Source organism: Chionomys nivalis, chromosome 6 (genome assembly GCF_950005125.1).
Source record: "Chionomys nivalis chromosome 6, mChiNiv1.1, whole genome shotgun sequence".
Taxonomy (NCBI): Eukaryota; Metazoa; Chordata; class Mammalia; order Rodentia; family Cricetidae; genus Chionomys; species Chionomys nivalis.
In genome coordinates this window covers 81,020,210-81,038,482 of record NC_080091.1, presented here as the reverse complement: position 1 = coordinate 81,038,482, position 18,273 = coordinate 81,020,210, and the positions used below count along the sequence as shown (strand labels likewise).

Here is an 18,273-nt window from a genome sequence, read left to right as displayed (position 1 = left end):
ATTCAGCCTGTCAACCTGATTTATGTTGAGTTTTGATATATGTACAAGGAAAAAGTCTGGAGGCTGGAGGCACCATACCTTTGAGACATAATCTTATAGGCATCTGGCAGATAACATCGGATATTCTCCATCTGAGCAGGGTCGGAGTCGCAGATCTTGTCATCTGTCCTCCCGTAGTTGGCACTCTCGATCATGATGACGTCTGTGCCAGGACAGCGGAGCTCGATGGGGTAGCTCTCACAGGAGAGCTCTCTGCGGACCACTGCCATGGGAATTGGGGCACGGCTGAAAGCTATGAAAAGAGGCAGAAAAGACATCATCACCATCAATGCGCATCCAAGACATCCATGCGTCTGCTTCCCCAGTATTGGGGTTAACTTGAACAAGTACTAACACAGATATCTAGGACTTATAATTTAAATGGGAAATATTTCTCCTCTCAGTAACAACAAATCACAACCTCCTACAATCTAAGCATAACAATAACTTCTTAAACCCTAAGCTGCCACTAAGTTTGTTCTTACAAAAAAGTGGCAAAAAAAGAACTCTGGAATTTATTTTTTCAAAATGAAATTGATTTTTCAAAAGAAGCAGAAGTCATATGTAGATAACTGTTTCCAAAAAACATAAAAATATAGTTCACCAATATAGTCCTACTTTTCAAAATTAAACCCGATCAGTTCATTTAAATTTAGCCAATATGATAAACAAACAATGGCAGGTGTTTATTAACATTTAGTATCTTAGTTCTATAACAGGAAATGTTTCTGCTTTTTCTCGCCTGTCTGATTTCCTTTTGTGAATTACTTGCCCAAGTTTATACATTGTATATTGTAAAAGTCTTGTAATATCATGAAATCCATATGAATTCTCTACAGCTGTCACAAGTGAATGTTAAGGTTCTCATATCTTAAATGATTGGTTCACATATATAATTAATTTTGTTCCAGAAGATTTCTGTTACTGACAGTTTTAACTTTTTTCCTTTCCCTTGCCAGTATATCACTGCAAGAAAGTTAAATGTTCAGTGCTCATAAAAACTGGCCAAGTCTTCTTTAAATCATATAATTGAAATCATAGCTGAAATATTTACCAACAATTAAATAAGTAGACTTTTAAATAAGAGAGATGGTCACGGGTAAATGTAAGGGTAGATTAAATTTTTCAAAGTTGGTTAATTCCCTAATGAGTGTATTCATAAAAATAATATTTACAATATATGGATTTTCTGTTGTTTTTCTAAGCATGAAATGTGGAAGAAAAGGCTGTGATGAGATCAGGGGTGTGAAAAGAAGCAGAGAAAGGTAAATGTTAGCACTATTTTGACCTCAGAAATCGTGATTGCTTTGAAAACATAGCTAGTCTTTCTAATTTTAGAATGATATGACTTTTATCTTATTTCTATGTTTGTGCATAGTCTCAGTAAAATTTCTGAGCAGGTTACTTAAAGTACTTGTGGCACAGGCTGGTGGAATGAATCAGATGTGGAGATCACATACTCCTCTTGTAGAGGTTCCAAGTTTAGTTCTCAAGACCCCATCAGGGGGCTCACAACTATCTGTGATTCCAGATCCTGAGGATCTGACATCCTCTCTGGCCTTTTTGCGCATCTACACTTATGCATACACACCCAGACATAGGCACACATGTTTACAAATAAATAAACGTATTTTTTAAAACTTTAAAAAATAAGAAAAAGTACTTCTGGCTGCATGGTCTATCTGGTCCCATTTATATTTCCTTTATGCTCTCTCTTTTCCTTCTCTTAAACACACATGTATGCACACACACACACGAATGCAGCACATCCATCACACTGATCACAGACATCATGATCATCATGTAGCTAGCATCACGAGAGTCTGATTGTAATGTCATTTTCTTAGTTTACTTTGGGTCAACATTTTGGCAGGGTATTATCACAAAGGAGAAATTCAATATCTACTGTTCCTAAAATAAGATATTTCTGTTTACCATCCAGAAATTTGCATAGCTGTCTAAACATTTATACTTTTCTTATATTAAGAAGAAGATTTTTATCTTCTGGAACAAAGACAGTTTTTCTTATTTAAATTTGAAAGTAAAAACATGACTGAATGATGGAAAGTGCTCCAGTTCATGAAGCTAGTTCATGATTTTTGTCTGTTAATGGAATCATACGGATGCTTTCATTTTCAGAAAACATAAACACATAAGTTTTAGAATGCCTTAAAATAAATTTGGAACATTTGTGAAAAGACAAGTTATTCTTTAACCTTTGGTCCAGCTATTTGAGGATCTTCTGAGTGCTGTATTTATCTGGCTAATATTATGCTGATTTAGTCTATTCCATTGAAATCAAGTTAATTTCACAAAAAAACAACTCATAAGCAAAGCCACACCAACAAAGCCCATGTTGGACTAAGTGGACAATTTGGTTGATTAAGCTCATCAGTCATTCTTGTCAAAACATTGACATAGCTTTAATCTGGGTTGTCACTGTCAAAAATAAAATTAAGATCCAAACACTAGACAGATGCAAAGTCAACTAGAATGTGAAGGCCCAAATTTTCCATGTATCTTTTTTGGACCTATGAAGATGACTATCTCATTTTCTACATCTCTATGTATATATTACAGAGAGAGAAGAAGAAGAAGAAAGTAGGGAGAGTGAGATGTGTGTGTGTGTGTATGTATGTGTGTGTGACAGAGAAAGAGAGAGAGAGAGAGAGAGAGAGAGAGAGAGAGAGAGAGAGAGAGAGAGAGAAACTTTTTCCTTTAACATGTAACTCATCCATTTCGGTAACCCAGTGACAAAGATATATGCATTGTTTAAGGAATACATTGCTGGAGATTATATCACCTAGTTAGCTATGACTTCTTGGTGTAATGCTAAAGGTATCCACGAACAAACAGTGAAAATATACCACTGCTGCATGGTGCTCCTAATTCCATGAGAGCGGCTTTTAAATGTTTTTTCCTTTGTTTGTACAGCACCCATGAGAGCGTGCACACACACACACATACATACACACTTCCACAGAAAGGGAGTGATTTAAGCTTAAAAAAAATAAAACAGAAAAAACAGGGTTTTTTTGTTGTTGTTGTTTATTTGTTTCCTTTGAATTATTATGCTACAATGGAAAGGTTTTGCTTACATAATACCAAAGAAGGGCAACTCTGACAGCCCAAAGGGATGTAGTGAAACTGTCTACTACATTTATTTCGGAGTAACACCACTTGGAGCAATCTGAGGTGACAAGCTGACGTGTGTGGGCACAGAATGCTCGTGTGTGCGCTCTTTAACTTCTTCCCTGTTGTACTCCATTAAGCACGCACAGCAATCTATTAGATGTATATATACTTGCTGAACAAATTGGACAATGTGGATATAAAATCTTGTGACCTCCAATGTTCCAGTGCTGTATTTTAGTCCTGGACACTGGTTCTGAGACTGACTGAGGGAATATGAAGTGTGAAATTTTCTAGAAAAAATGGCCACAGGGATATTGGAAGTTTGCTCGATCAGTAAAACACATGTATCATAAGTCTAAGGAAGCAAATTAGGCTCTCCAGCTCCTTCATGCACATCTACAATCCCAGAACTGTGGGTTGGAAGCATACTCCGGTAGTTCTCTTGGTTTCATTGAACATCGTTCTAGCCAAATCGAGCTCCACATTCAGAGAGATCCTCTTTTTAAATAATAATAAAGCAGAGAACTATCAAGAAAGATTTGTTATTTCTACCTCTGTCACACACACACACACAAGACAGGGAGCAAGGGAGAGAAAGAGAGACAGAGACAAAGACAGAGAGAAAGCAGTGTCAGAACGTTCCTCAAGTTCCATGCCACAGACACACCTTTACAAAAATAATAAAAATATATCTTCTGCCTAAGGTTTAATTCTAAGAGAATTCACTCTCTCATTTTTATCACCTTTCTCATTTTTTAGAGCCTTCAGTCACCCCTTGGTTAACATCTCTTGTTTTTGTGAGTCCCTCTTTGTGTTCTCTCCAAGAGGTCAGACCAGGAAGCCTGCTGGTATACACTTTGGAGGATCTATGCATTTGATATGCATGCATGTTGAGTGAAGAGGCTGTAAGCTAGTGGCAAAACACACAAGTTGAATGCTTCTTCTCCCCCTCCCCCAGTTCCAAGTACAACAGGAACTACTCAGGTTAACCCCAGGGTAAGAAACAGGGAAATTCAATAAAGAAGTATTATGTAGCACATAGCTTGTGTGTGGAGGAAGGTCATCAAGAAGATGTAAAAAACCAAACAGACTAAGAAGAGGCCAATCGTGAATTAGCCAGTTGAGGACATGACACAAAATAATATAAATAATTCAGCTTTATACAACACTGAGTGCGCCTGAGAAAATAACACCTGTATGTGGACAATTGTTGGATCAAAAGTCTAGAATCCAAGAGCAGTATGCAAACTAAAGCCATAGTAACATGTAAATAGCACAGGAGTGCACTATTGAGGAAGACAAAGGGATGGAACCGGCAAAGTTGGAGTTAGCAGTGGTCCACTGAAGAGGTGAAGAAATCTGCTACTTCTTCACTAGAGAGACAATAAAATGGTCCCATCTAGTCTCAGATTATGTAGACTGCATGAATAGATGAACTAAACCACTTGGGATAGCATGAAAGATGGAATCTAAAATAGTTACAGAAGAGGGGAAAAAACACTTGATTTCTTCTTCATAGGCAATAATACAATGAAATAAAACTGGTTGTAAACGTAAACATAACTATCAATAAAACAGACAGGATCTGTATTCTGTGCTACTTGCTATAACTGAAAAAAGAAGAAAAAAATTAACAGTCCATATTTCTATTTATTTTTCATTACTGTCTTTATGCCATTTACCCCTTTATGTTTTGTTTATAGATTTACAAAAATAAATAATTCTCTCAAAGAATTTTTGAAGGTAACAATGTAGGAGAAATACAGATTAGAAGGCTATTCTATAGTGGTGAGATGAGAAAAGATCATTCCTTTAAAAGGGTAACAGTAAAGGAAATATCAGGTCTCTGTTAAAGAACAAGGCCATCTTGGGATTTGGTAAAGTCACAGGGTAAGAGAGAGAGAAATAAATGATGACCAGGATTCTGCCACAGACAAGAATTGATATGTACTGCTATGGGCAAAATCTGATAGGAGCTGAAGATACAGAGATCTTTATAAATCTCAGCACGGTACATAAAATAACCTGGATTGGGACTGTAAATTGTTCTGTTGCTTTCAAAGAGCTGTTGTTGTTCTTTAGGATGCCTATGAGTCTTTGCTATGCTCTCAGTCCAAATCTCTTTCTCCTTGTCTATTGGCTACACTTCACGACTCACTTCAGGTGGAAATGGTGTGAAAGCAAGGGCTGCAGGGTTTCCCAATGCAATCACAGCTTAACTCTTAGATAATTCCCCTGGGTAGATACCTAAATTGGTGGCATTCAGTCACCCCAATGGGGTGGAGGCAGGATCTGAGAAACTGAAACCCCCTTTTGACAGCCATAGGAACTTACAAGGCTTCAGTGAGGAAGCCTGGAAGTGCCAATATCCACAGCCTGCCCTTTTTTAACTGCAACACTATGATAGTCGTTCAATCATGTGCATCTAATGAAACTATTCCAAATTCCTAATCCACAGAAACTGTCAAATAATGAATGTTTTGGTTTTAATTGACTGAGACTGAAGCTAGAGATCAAAGCTCAGAGCTAAGCCTAAAGGAATATTTAGAACTGACGTTGAAACTATTGGATCCAGACTGAATAATTACCAACCCAGTGAAAGAAAAGTATTAGGAACAGCCCATGCATATGATCTAATAATACTATCCCTTTCATAGGGAAAAAAATCCATTAGTTCAAAACATACTACACTTACTATATATAATCTATATAGAAATATCACTAAGTAGAAGATAAAAATGACTTTCTTCCTTGCATCCCAATGATTATAAGTGGAAAATGATCTTTTGAAAATTAAGAGATAAAAATGATTCACATCCAGTGACTTCTGAGAAAGAAGTTAATTAACTCCTTGTATGTGAAGACAAGAACTGTTGAATGTGTTCTTAATTTCAAACGGGAAATGGTGCTGAAAGGACCATGTTTCTATTGGACTGGCAATGACTTTGGAAAAGTAGATATTACCATTTTTTTATCTTCAAGAGCTTCTGACACAATTTTCTTAAATATGTGTGTTTTTTCTGTGCCATGGGTATAAGACAACCCATTGATTTAAGCTATAATTATATGTCTAAGGATCCAGTCCAAAACGGTTGGCAATGGGTTTCATTAGAAGCTTAAAGACATATCAATTCCACATCTACATGAAAGGTGCATTCACTAGTACAAGCACTATTCTAATACCCTGAATTTAGGCAAGAGAACTTCAAGAAAGAATAATTTTAATATTTCAACACTTAGTTAAAAGAAACACCTCAACAATTAAAATTGACACCATAAAAGAAGGAAAAGGCCATTAAGTTCTGTAGTCAAAAACAAAGCATGAAATGTAGATGATACAATGTAAAATATTATATGTAAAAGAAAGATTTCTAATGAATAAAGCATTACAAAACGATCTTCAGTTACTATTTTGGCTTAGGAATATAAATACAAAGCTGTGGACGTCAACAGAAATAGTTATGCGGAGGCTGTCTCAAAAGTAGCAAGTATTGCAATAAGTGAAATCACATGTAGCGCTATAGTTTTTCAACAATTGCTAAATTTTATCCTACATTTTTTCTAATTATATTTGCAAAGGGGAAAATGTCCCAATTGTACCAAATTTTACATTATCATAATTTTTCTAATCTTCTAAATATGAAAAACTCCAAATTGGATGCTCCACATATCCATAAGAATAAGAATTGTAATTTTATGATAAACAAGAACTCCGGAAAATGATTAAATATTTCAAAAGAAACCTTTAAAGATATATACCACTTTGTTTCTAAATGGATAGCGATCATGTGCAAGTATGGCTGCTTGAAGCTCTCAAACACAAGAGGTGAATGTTGTCTAAAATCTCCCGCCACTTAGGCATTACCTCAGCCCAAAAGTGGTCTTCCATAGAACAGGGGGTGAATAGTTTAGAAGATTCAGAGTTACAGCATGATGTAAAGAAAGTGATTACACTTCCTGTGAGTTTGATGAAGTCTCAAAGGTAGGAGGTGATGTCCATGACTAATAAAGACCAGTTATAGGATAAGATGATGAGATGCCAGAAAATTCAAGGCAGGAAAGAGGATACAGTCCTATGACTGAGAGAACAATAAATGGGAAATGATTCATCTACTTGAGACAAGGCAAGAAACTAGCTCTGTGAAGTGTGTAAGCATCTTTAAAGAGAATACAGAAAGTAACATGTGCTATGTCTCCAATGAAGTGAACTAGAGTTGGCTCATAAACACAAAACAACATAGTTGGACACAGGTAAAGGAACTATACATTTTTCCAGATACAGCACAGAAAATATAAGTGAGAAATTAGTAAAATGAGAGAGGGGCTTAAAATTAGATTGGGACTATAATTAAAAAATTTTAAGAGCCTAGATTATAGAAGAATATGACATGAGTATAAAAATTAATAAATTAATTTAAAAAGTGATGGAGGTGGGTCTTGTATTAATCAGTTGCTTTCATTGGTTAATTAATAAAGAAACTGCCTAGGCCCATTTGATAGGCCAACCCTTAGGTGGGTGGAGTAAACAGAAGAAAATGCTGGGAGAAAGAAGCCGAGTCAGGAGTCGCCATGATTCTCCCACTCCAGACAGATGCAGGTTAAGATCTTTCCTGGTAAGCCAGCTCGTGGTACTACACAGAATATTAAAAATGGGTTAGATCAAAATGTAAGAGCTAGCCAATAAGAGGCTGGAACTAATGGGCCAGGCAGTGTTCAAAAGAATACAGTTGGGGCTGGAGAGATGGCTCAGTGGTTAAGAGCATTGCCTGCTCTTCTAAAGGTCCTGAGTTCAATTCCCAGCAACCACATGGTGGCTCACAACCATCTGTAATGAGGTCTGGTGCCCTCTTCTGGCCTGCAGGCATACACACAAATAGAATACTGTGTACATAATAAATAAATAAATATTAAAAAAAAAAAAGAATACAGTTTCCGTGTAATTATTTCAGGTAAAGCCATGCGGGCGGCCAGGTGCCGGGGATGCAGCCCCGCCGCTCTTATTACAACAAAAAAGAATGAGGCTATAGTTTATTCAGAAATATCAGGATGAGGAATAAGTACAAGTGATGAGAATACTTTGTAACACATTGTTTAAGGAATAAAACAATGAAAATTGTTAACACTTCATAGTTAGCTTTCAAGTGTTAGAAAAGTATTGCTTTGATGCAACCTTCAGCAATAAATTATTACAGCATGATCATTCCCACTTATTACAATGAGAAACTCTGTCCTACACTAAGGTGGTGAGAAAGTGGGAGTAGGGGAGAACTGCAGAGAATGAAAAGAAAATTCAGTGGTACCTTGAGTGTCATAGAACCAAATGCCATAGTCTAAGACAAAATATCAATTTGTATATCAGAAAAGCAACTGATCTGAACTCCAGGGTATCTCTGGCTTACCCAAGAAGGCAGAAAAGTCCAAAAGGATCTTTTTAAATAATATGATTAAGCATCTTTTGACGATGGCAGTCTGAAAACTTGCACCAAGTCTTAAGACAGACAGCATAGGAATATGAGAACAAGTATTAAAAATGAAAATTGAGTCATTAGGTTGCTAACAGGCAGGGTAGAATGGAGAGCTAAATTCACAAAGGCCTGCAGTGGGTACAATTCAACAACACAAAGGGACATTCCCTTGCCCACTTCAATCACAATTTCATGTTTCAAGAATATCCAAACAGAAATATTAAAAACGTATCAACTGACGATTGGGAAGATTTTTAGATCTGTGGTGTAATCTCAATAAAATATAAGAAATACTCTTGAAAAAGCACTTATACAAAAAGATATGTAACATAGGAAGTTGAAGGCAGGGAACAGGAGAGTTGAAGGTTACATGGAGGGACCTCTTCTCATAAAAACACAATAATGACACACTGGGGCATTGCAAGAGCAATAGACAAAAATGTATGGAGTTCTGTTATAAGATGAGCTATTACTAAAATTTTCTACAAACAAACATAGTCACAATTATAATAAGAACCCAAGTTATCATCTTAGGAGGATAAGGTCCAGGGTTTTTGTTTGTTTGGTTGGTTGTTGTTGTTTTTTTTATGAAAAATATAATCTTTACTCCTCGAATTGTACTATAAGCTAGAATCATAAGAAATAAAACCAGCATTCAAAATCATTTAATTAAAAATTATTTCCTATGTGGATGCATCCTGATACTGGACTACACTGGTTTTATAAGTTAAACTTTATCTTTGATATTCTCATCAGTTATTTCCTTACTGATAGTTTGCTGCCTCCATTATTTCAAAGATCCTCATTTGATGCTGATGAATTTTCCTCTACTCTATGATTTAAGTCTGACTATTTGACATAGGAGATTTTTCTTAAATTTTCTTGTCACAACATTTAAGCAGTAAGTTATGATGGCATTTGCCAAGATTTTATTTCAAAATTAAAAATCTTATATTCAGGTAAAATGATTATATTCTGATATGTTAACAGTTTGAAATCACATTTACATATGTATGAATTCTTTTATTTATCGTTTCATTAATACTGACTTTTTAACTGCATAAAAGGTATTGATAGGCATATAAGTTATGCATGCACATGTAAGCACACAAAAATGTTCATGTAATTGTCTTATGGAAGGTGCTTTTCAAGTTATTTTTCTACTAATGATGGTTATTTTGACTTCACTTTAATATACAATAAAATTATACTATATCTCTTTGTTTAACTGCAATTATATTTTTATGATAATTGAACCGTAGCAGAAAACAAGGGCTGGAGCACTCTTCTGTACCAGCAGCCAACCTCAGAGGAAACAGTCAATGGAGTTTCTCTGATGTGCTTGAGCCAGCTAGCCTGGGAAAAATGAGTTTCAGAGAATGACCTTGTCCCCAAAAATAAGGTGAAATGGGATCTAGGCGAGCACGTGACCTCAACTTTTAACTTTCACATGTATCTATACACTCACATATACATTTGCACAAGTTCCAAAACAAATATTTACAAAACACACACACAATTTCTTCATATCTTGAGTTTTCTTCATGATAAATCATTGTTATTTTGATCATAAGATATGGCTAACCTGACCTACATATATTCTTTAAGAAACTTTTTAAACATTGGACATGAAAAACTATTGAATTTTTGGTAAAGATGAGCTTTAGGAATCCAACATACTAAAATTTGTTATTGGGTAGTCTCAAGTGAGGCCAGATCACACAATGGAGTCTTGCAACCACATGGAACTTCCACATCTGGAATAATTATAAATCCTTGTGGCATTTACTTTCATAAGATACAAAACAAACCAGTATTATTCATGGGAAAAACAAATATTACATAAATAATGGAGTATTTAATTATGAGTAGCTGTTTTATAATTTATAGTATTTTGAGATGTTACATTGTTACAAAAACCCGAATCAAAGAGATACACTTTCAATTTATTAAGGATTGGGAAATATATTTTAACTGAGACAGATTAAACAATAGATTCTACATAGTCCTTTCATTAATTTATAACTGCCTCATAAATCACTCTTCAAAAAATTAACATGCATAAAACACTGAGTTTCTTTTCACACTATATGTGGGTATTCTGAGTTTAAACTTTTAAATCTAGTGATGCTATAAATTGGCTCACAGGGAAAAACATAGAGGAACATGGAGAGCTGAGAAAATTGTGGTTCTCAATGAAGCACAAAATGACGCAGGAAAAGAATAAATACCCTCCTAATATTTACATGTGTTAAAGTTTCTTCAGTACTTCAGGATGACTTGTAAGCTTCAGCAGAGGCACTGTAAACACACTGAAATAATATCCGCATTTTTAAAGTGATAAATTGTGTGATTATTCTGTTTGTATGGTTTATGGTCTTGTTTTCCTTAACGCTAAATTTATTAAGGCAAGTTTTTTTTTTTTTTTTTGCCAAGAAAATGATTTAAAAGAAGCCAGCAGAATTTTCAAACATTCTCCTAACAAATGTTATTAAAATCTTCAAAACACATAAACAGTTCATTTGGGGGAAAAAAATCATCTGATGTGAACCTCTTATTATTTGTAAGCTAATACAATTTATTTATCTATCTACTCAAGCATTCATTCGAAAAACAGCTGTTGAGTTTTATTGTTTGCCAAGAAATGAGCTTTATTCTCTAGAAGATGAATATGAATATAATGAATATGGATGCTACGATTCCTGTCCAAAAGCTATTAATTCTTAAGCAACTTTTGCAAACTTTATGTAAGTAGCAGTGGATTAAATGAGGCTACTAATTTGAACCGCTCTCCAAGGAATTAAATCAATTCTAAAGCACAGCAACAAAACATAGCGGTCAGTCAGTAACATACTTGGTCATTTATATACTGCTAGGCTTTTCAGTGACAATAAAGCATTCATACTGGGCTGCAGAGAAATCTCATTGGGTATGGTGCTGGCCCTGTGAGCATGACACCCAAGTCTTTATCTCTAGAACCTAAGTAAGCAGTTAGGTGTGGTACCACACATCTCTAACCTCAGTGTTAAGGAGGTAGGAACAAAGGGATCCTGGGACCTTGTTCACCAGTGTAGCCAGTCAATGGATGCCATTCAGTAATCCTGGCTCAAAAAGCAATATGGAGAGCAGTAGAGGAAGACATACACATGTGAATTTATTATTGTAGAGGTACATCCATTTCTCAAATCTTCAGAGCATTGGCTATAAAATGTAAGCTCTTTTACATGATACTCCCTTCTGGTGTTTTTGGTTACTAATGGTTGTTTTTATAGCATTGTACGGTAGACTCTACCTTACCGGGAGGTTAAAAAAAAGGAAAGGAGAATTCGGATCCATTAATAATAAAGATTAAACTCGGGCTCAAAGTATTCATATAATTACAAGTAATAGGATTAAAAGAGAACAGGCAAAGAAATGAGTATTTAAGCTGGAGTAGTCTTCAAAGTGCTTATAGGTAATCTCTGAGACTAGATAAAAAGAAAATTTAATTGAAAAGAAGTAAGATTGGACAGTGAAAAAGACAAATATTCTAAATGACATCAGGTAATACAGTAACACATAATTAACATATTAAAAGATAAATGAAACCTAAATGTTTTAGTGATATTTCATTTGTATTTTAATAAATAGAGTTTTCCTGAATATCAGAGAATAAAAGAACCAAACTGGTCAACCATATAGACTAGGAAGTGGTGGCACACTTTAATTAAAGGTGGCACCTTTAATCCCAGTAGCCACACTTATGAGCCATAGAGGTCAGATGGTAATGGTACATGCCTTTAAAGCCAGCATATAGAGGAATATAAAATGGGAAGAGTCAGGTCTCAGCTCAGTCTCATTCTGAGGATTTGTAGAGGCAGAATGGTCATTTCTAAGGTAGAGGTAAGAGCCAGTGGCAGGGATCTTTGCTTTTCTAGTCTTCAGGTTGAACCTCGTTATGCATCTCTGGGTTTTTATTATTCATGCTACAGAATGTAGAAAAAGGGCATTACTGATTCAGTAGAAGACTAGGTTGCTAAGGAACTGTGCCTAGATGGAATACTTAGATAGTAGGATGATAAAGATTTTCCTTAGCCTTTTTTATGCCTTCGTTAGTTAATACCCACTAGCAAGGTAGGCTGATGGTGCTAGAGCCGAGGTGTGGCTTCTGAACAGTCAGACTCTGTTGTGAGTGGCCACTGTTTTGTGTGGGGTTTTTGTTGTTGTTGTTGTTATTTTTGCTTTTTTTTTTGTTTTTTTCAAGACAGAGTTTTTCTGTGTAGCAGTCCTCTCTGCCCTGGAACTAGCTCTGTGACCAGGCTGGCCCCAAACTCACACAGATCCGCCTGTATCTATCTCCGGAGTTCTGGGATTAAAGGCATGTGCCACCACTGCCAGCCCACTGTTACATATTTTTAATAAATGCTTTGTATTAATGTTTTAGATTAGCCAGCATTGTTTTGGGCAAAAGAGGTAAAAATCAGGATATACACCTAATAACTTTTTCTCAGTCCATTTGGGCTGGGCGGCTACTATAAATTACTGTAATCTCATCAACTATAAATGGCTCATCAATAGTCGTTTATAATTAAGACACTTCTGGAGGCTGTAGAGTCTAAGATAAAAGCATTGGCATTAGTGTGTTTAGTCGTATTTCTTTCTCTTAGACTATACCTTGGTCCTCACAAGATAGAGAGGGAAAGGCTTGTTAATAAGAGTCATCATTCCAAATCATTAAGTTTAAGGCCTCTTGATTTAATCACTTCCCAAAATCTCCACGTCCTAATATCATCTCAGGTGATTAATTGTAAATATGATATACATATGTAAACAGAGGGAGACAAACATCCAGACCACGGAAGTTCCTAAAACATCTGTTGTACTTGTCTTGACTGAATTGTCAAGGCAGTTAGCGCTAACTTGTCCTTCACTGAGCTAATTTTAAATTTCTTGCATTATTAGGAATCTCAGGACCAAGACCTACTTCAGTGAATAGAGACACCTCCTGCCAAACTTGCCCAAACTGAATTCAACACCCCCCATGATGCACAGGGGTACAAGGAGAGAAACAATTCTTCACGTTGTGCTCTGACCTCCAAATGCCTCCCACCCTATGCACAAATCCACACACATGCTCACAAAATAAGCATGTTTCAAAGAAAAATTTTTGCAGGTCTCCTTCTTGTCTAACTTTATGATCTCAGCCAATCATTTGCCTTCTCATTGCCTTATTTTTTTAATCTGGAAAATTAGATTTGATCAGCTCCAGGGTGCTTTAAATGTATAAGGATCATTTTTTACTCTATGACACCCAGGTTCTTATCCTACAATTTCCACTAATTACATAATGTTTAGTAATTTCTTTCCTGCTTTAGACACCTATTTCCTTATCAGAAAATGTGGGGAGTGAAGGACGTGATTAATAGCATCCTTAAAGCTCATAGTCCAAGTTGAAAGTGATTGATGACACAATATGGGCAATTCCATGTCACAAAGGTTGGGATGTTATATTTTAGTATAATGAATAGATTAGATTTTCGTGAAAAAAAGAAAAGAAAATACTGCAATCCTTCCCTCAAAATAGACACAGGGAATAATAAAATAAGCAGATAAGTATTATTACTGACCATAAATATAGTAGAAAACTGCTAAATTGCTTTATGAAAATAGCAAGTTGAAAAAACGTCTGATATTAGATATATTAGAATCATAATTTTTGCTTTTAATACTATGTAATCACAGTAGAACTATGAAGACTATGCCAAAATGCCTCTCCTGGGCCTTTCTTCCCAAAGGTTTAAGTTCTTCTAACATATAACACAAATACTACTACAAGGTCTGTATTGAGACTAAGTTAAGTCTAGTGATAGGTTGAAAGTTCGAACACTTGTCCAGCATTCACAAGGCCTTAGGTTCAAACCCCAGTAACCCTCCTATAAAAAAAAATACATTGAAATAAATGATGGAATGTAGTCAGTAGTAAAGTTATGTTTGGTATGCACTAGTGCCAGGTTTAATTCCCACTATTAAGAAGAAGAAGAAAAGGAAAAGGCGAAGGAGAAGGAAAAATTTTAAAAGAAAATAAAGGCAATGGCCAAGTAAATGTAAACGTAAGTACATTCTTGACAGGGAGGAAAAAGGAAAGAATATTTCAGACATTTATTAAAACCCAACCTTTCCTGTCACAAGTTAGATCCTCACTCTGCAAATGTTCTTATTGAGTCCTACTCTATCTTACCTTAAAGTGAGACCTTATTTAGAAACAAGCCTTTGAGGAAAGTAATAGTTAAAGGGATAGCCTTAGAATAATTCATTTGTTCTTATAGAAAAAACTTGGACACATATACTTATAGAGAAGAGATGGTCATCTACACAACCAAAGAGGGAAGAAGCAAGGTTTCACAGCTATGAGCAAGATCCAACCAGAAGCCTTCACCTCACATTGCCAGCCATCAGAGATGCACAGAAATAAATTACATGTTTATGCTGCTCAAGTCTTCGCTTTTTGCCACAGCAGTCCTAACAAATTAATAATCTCCTTGATGCTGAGCTCTGGGCAAATTCCCTCACAGCTGTAGGCTAGGATCAAAATTGCTTTAGATTTTTCATAATCACGAATCTGAAATCATAAATCCTCCTAACACATAGTCTAGAAATCCATGGACACACGTGCAAATTACAGAGGAAGGCTGTTTTCGAGACTAGCACAGTTTATCTACATTAATAGACCCTCCAAACTGAAGCATCAGAATCATTAAGCATAAACTGGTACATCCAAGTCCCACTGACTTGTATTTCTATTAAAGTTCCAATTTTTGTCACAGCAAGAAGATTAATTTTCTTATTTCAGAATCAATGCTGGCAAAACGGTATATCATGAGATATAAATTATAAGATGACTTTAAGCATCCTATGCAGAGTTGGACATTATATTTAATTATGCATAAAGATTGAAAATCTGGGTTTTATAAAACTAACCAATAATGGGTCAAATATTACGTGAAAATAAGAACAAATTTATTGGGAGAAGGTGACTGAAGCTGATGTTCAATTCAAGACAACTTCCAAAGTCAACTTCACTGAGCATCAAAATAATTATTTATGTGAATGTTTTTCCTAAGATTTATTGGCCTTAATTTACAAATATTTATAATGTAGATATGGAAAACTGTTTTATAATGAAGAGAAAAATGTGCAGAGAACACTTGTTATCTAAAATGGAGATGAATATTTACCTAGTAGAGGGCTAGAGGAATTTCTGCTATTCTAAGATGACAAATCAAGCCAGTAGGTCAAATATCTCCAGGAGGTTTATTTTTGTGTGTGTCTTTTTTTTTCTCCTCCCTCCTCTGCTTCCTTAGTCATTTGTTTTGTTTTCTTTTGTTTTAATTGGTAAATCACATACATTCATTTGTGTGGAAAATAAGACACATCAGGAAACCTGTTACTTGCAACACATCCAGAGCTAAATGAGATTATGAATGATACACAATTTGAATAGTTACATCTCGATGAATAAAAGGTCTGCCCTCCTCCATAACACATGTTGTTTTCTCAACAATGTTCTTTTGCCATAGGATGAGAAATACAATTCAGTCTTTCAGACTATTTTAAAATAGCACTTTAAAATGATTACAGAAGAGCAGAACTGAGCCTTTGTTTTTTCTAATAGAGAAGGTGTTTAAAGCCGGGCGGTGGTGGCGCACGCCTTTAATCCCAGCACTTGGGAGGCAGAGGCAGGCGGATCTCTGTAAGTTCGAGACCAGCCTGGTCTACAAGAGCTAGTTCCAGGACAGGAACCAAAACCACAGAGAAACCCTGTCTCGAAAAAACCAAAAAAAAAAAAAAAAAAAAAAAAAAAAAGAGAAGGTGTTTAACATGCAAGCTCTACTTCCCAAGATGGGGGAGGGGGTTAAATGGCTACATTAAAGATGCTTCATTAACTCTTGTGACCAACATGAATTATCTCATGGGTTTTTTTTGTTTTTTTTTTTTTGTTGTTGTTTTAAAATGATTTATATTTTATCAGTCCAGCAAGTTACCAAGCCCGGGTTTAAAGACGGATGCAGCAGTGTCCCTCTTCCACTCTTCCTACTTTGTTTCTGGTCGAGTGATCAATGGCTGAGTGCTTGTTAGTGTAACCGATTCATGGACCACCAGGGAGGCAGGGAAGGTTTCATCAGTCCAGCCAGGTGAGGTGGAGGCTTCCAGCATTGAAAGGGCTCCCTTAGGAGGCAATGGGTCTGGGACCTGCATCTGGAAGAGTTCTCACTCTGTGAATTGGTAGAGGAGAGCTACAGATCAGAGGGAAAGTAAAGACTGTCTTGTTGAGGACAAAGACATCATTAAAGAGAGGGAACACTCAGGGAGCATCAAACACAGAGTGTCAGATTCTACTGTTCAAAATTACCTGTACAACTTGATTTAGTTGTTATTGTGTTGCTCCAGCCACCACAACCCGACAGTGGAGATGAGATGACAACTTTGTTCTCTCCCACCAGTCCATGTGGCTTGTGAGTGTCAAACTAAGGTCACCAGGTGCCAGGAATCAAACTCAGGTCACCTGATTTGTACTTAAAGATTTTCTTTTCATTTTTTTTTTCTAATTTTTTTTCTGAGCCATCTCACCGGCCCCCAAACCATTTGTTTTCTTTTGTAAGGCATATTTAACACCAGACTGAAATTTACATAATGATGTAAAAATATCATATCCATTCCTCTTCAGGTAGCAAGCTATGCACAGTGACAGGGACAAAAGCAAACAGGGTGCAAAGGGGTAAATATTTTCCTCTTGATTTTTTTGTGGCCTACATCCTTTGTGTCACGCTTTCTTCCCCTTATGGCACGGGCAAGAAAAAAGTAACACATAACAAATATGTCAACATTCTAAGTACAAAATATTATAAAGCAGGAACATTTGTGCTGGGAATACCGACTGCCAGGGTGCCAGAATCGCTGACTATTAGTGAACAAGAAAGAGCCAAATGTAGCCTAATCACACTACATGCCATCTTGGGCGCAATCCAAGCTTTTATTTTTAAACTTTTCCATTTTCTAATTTTTATTTAACTCTCCACCAAGGCCATAAACAAAGGCAGCTCATGCTGGCAGATGATGGACAACTGAATGAAGACACCCAACTCACCAGACAAAAATGAGCAGGGAGAGAAATATAATTCATAAGCACTGAGTCATCTCTCTGCGAATAAGTCAGTTCATTTACGGTTCAGACAACAAAGGCTGGAATGCTTTGTGGTGATGGGGTGGGAAAGGTTGGGGATAGTGGTAGTGATGACAGCAATAATTTAGTAACTACCCTACTGAGTGCTTACTCTGGGCCAAGCACAGTGCTAAGTCTATTATATAAACTCTTATTTATCCCTTGCAGAGAACAATATGTGATGAAAATCATAATCCTCATGTATGACTAAATTCTCATTCAGAACCAATACCTCTGCTGGGGATTATTCTCATTAATCCTCATTAAAATGATTTTACCACAATGTTATCTTTGACTTCTTAAGGTAACAGTTGTATACTCTCCCATTTACCAATAAAGCAAAAAAAAAAAAAAAAAGGAAGTTGAAGTCTTATGACTATTGTTCAACAGCACTTTGGAACACTAACAGGGATTTGAATATAATTGATATGTTCT

The 18,273-nt window shown here is 36.0% G+C and overlaps 1 protein-coding gene across 15 annotated transcripts in view; it reads right to left on the bottom strand.

Moving 5' to 3' along the window:
• The window catches only part of Adgrl3 (adhesion G protein-coupled receptor L3), a 742,119-nt gene that overhangs the window by 400,964 nt on the left and 322,882 nt on the right, over positions 1 to 18,273 (bottom strand). For all 15 annotated transcript variants that reach the window (XM_057771795.1, XM_057771780.1, XM_057771783.1 and 12 more), the window contains one exon: positions 79 to 292. In XM_057771795.1, the coding sequence (XP_057627778.1) occupies positions 79 to 292 (214 nt within the window). The remainder of the gene's footprint in view (positions 1 to 78; positions 293 to 18,273) is intronic.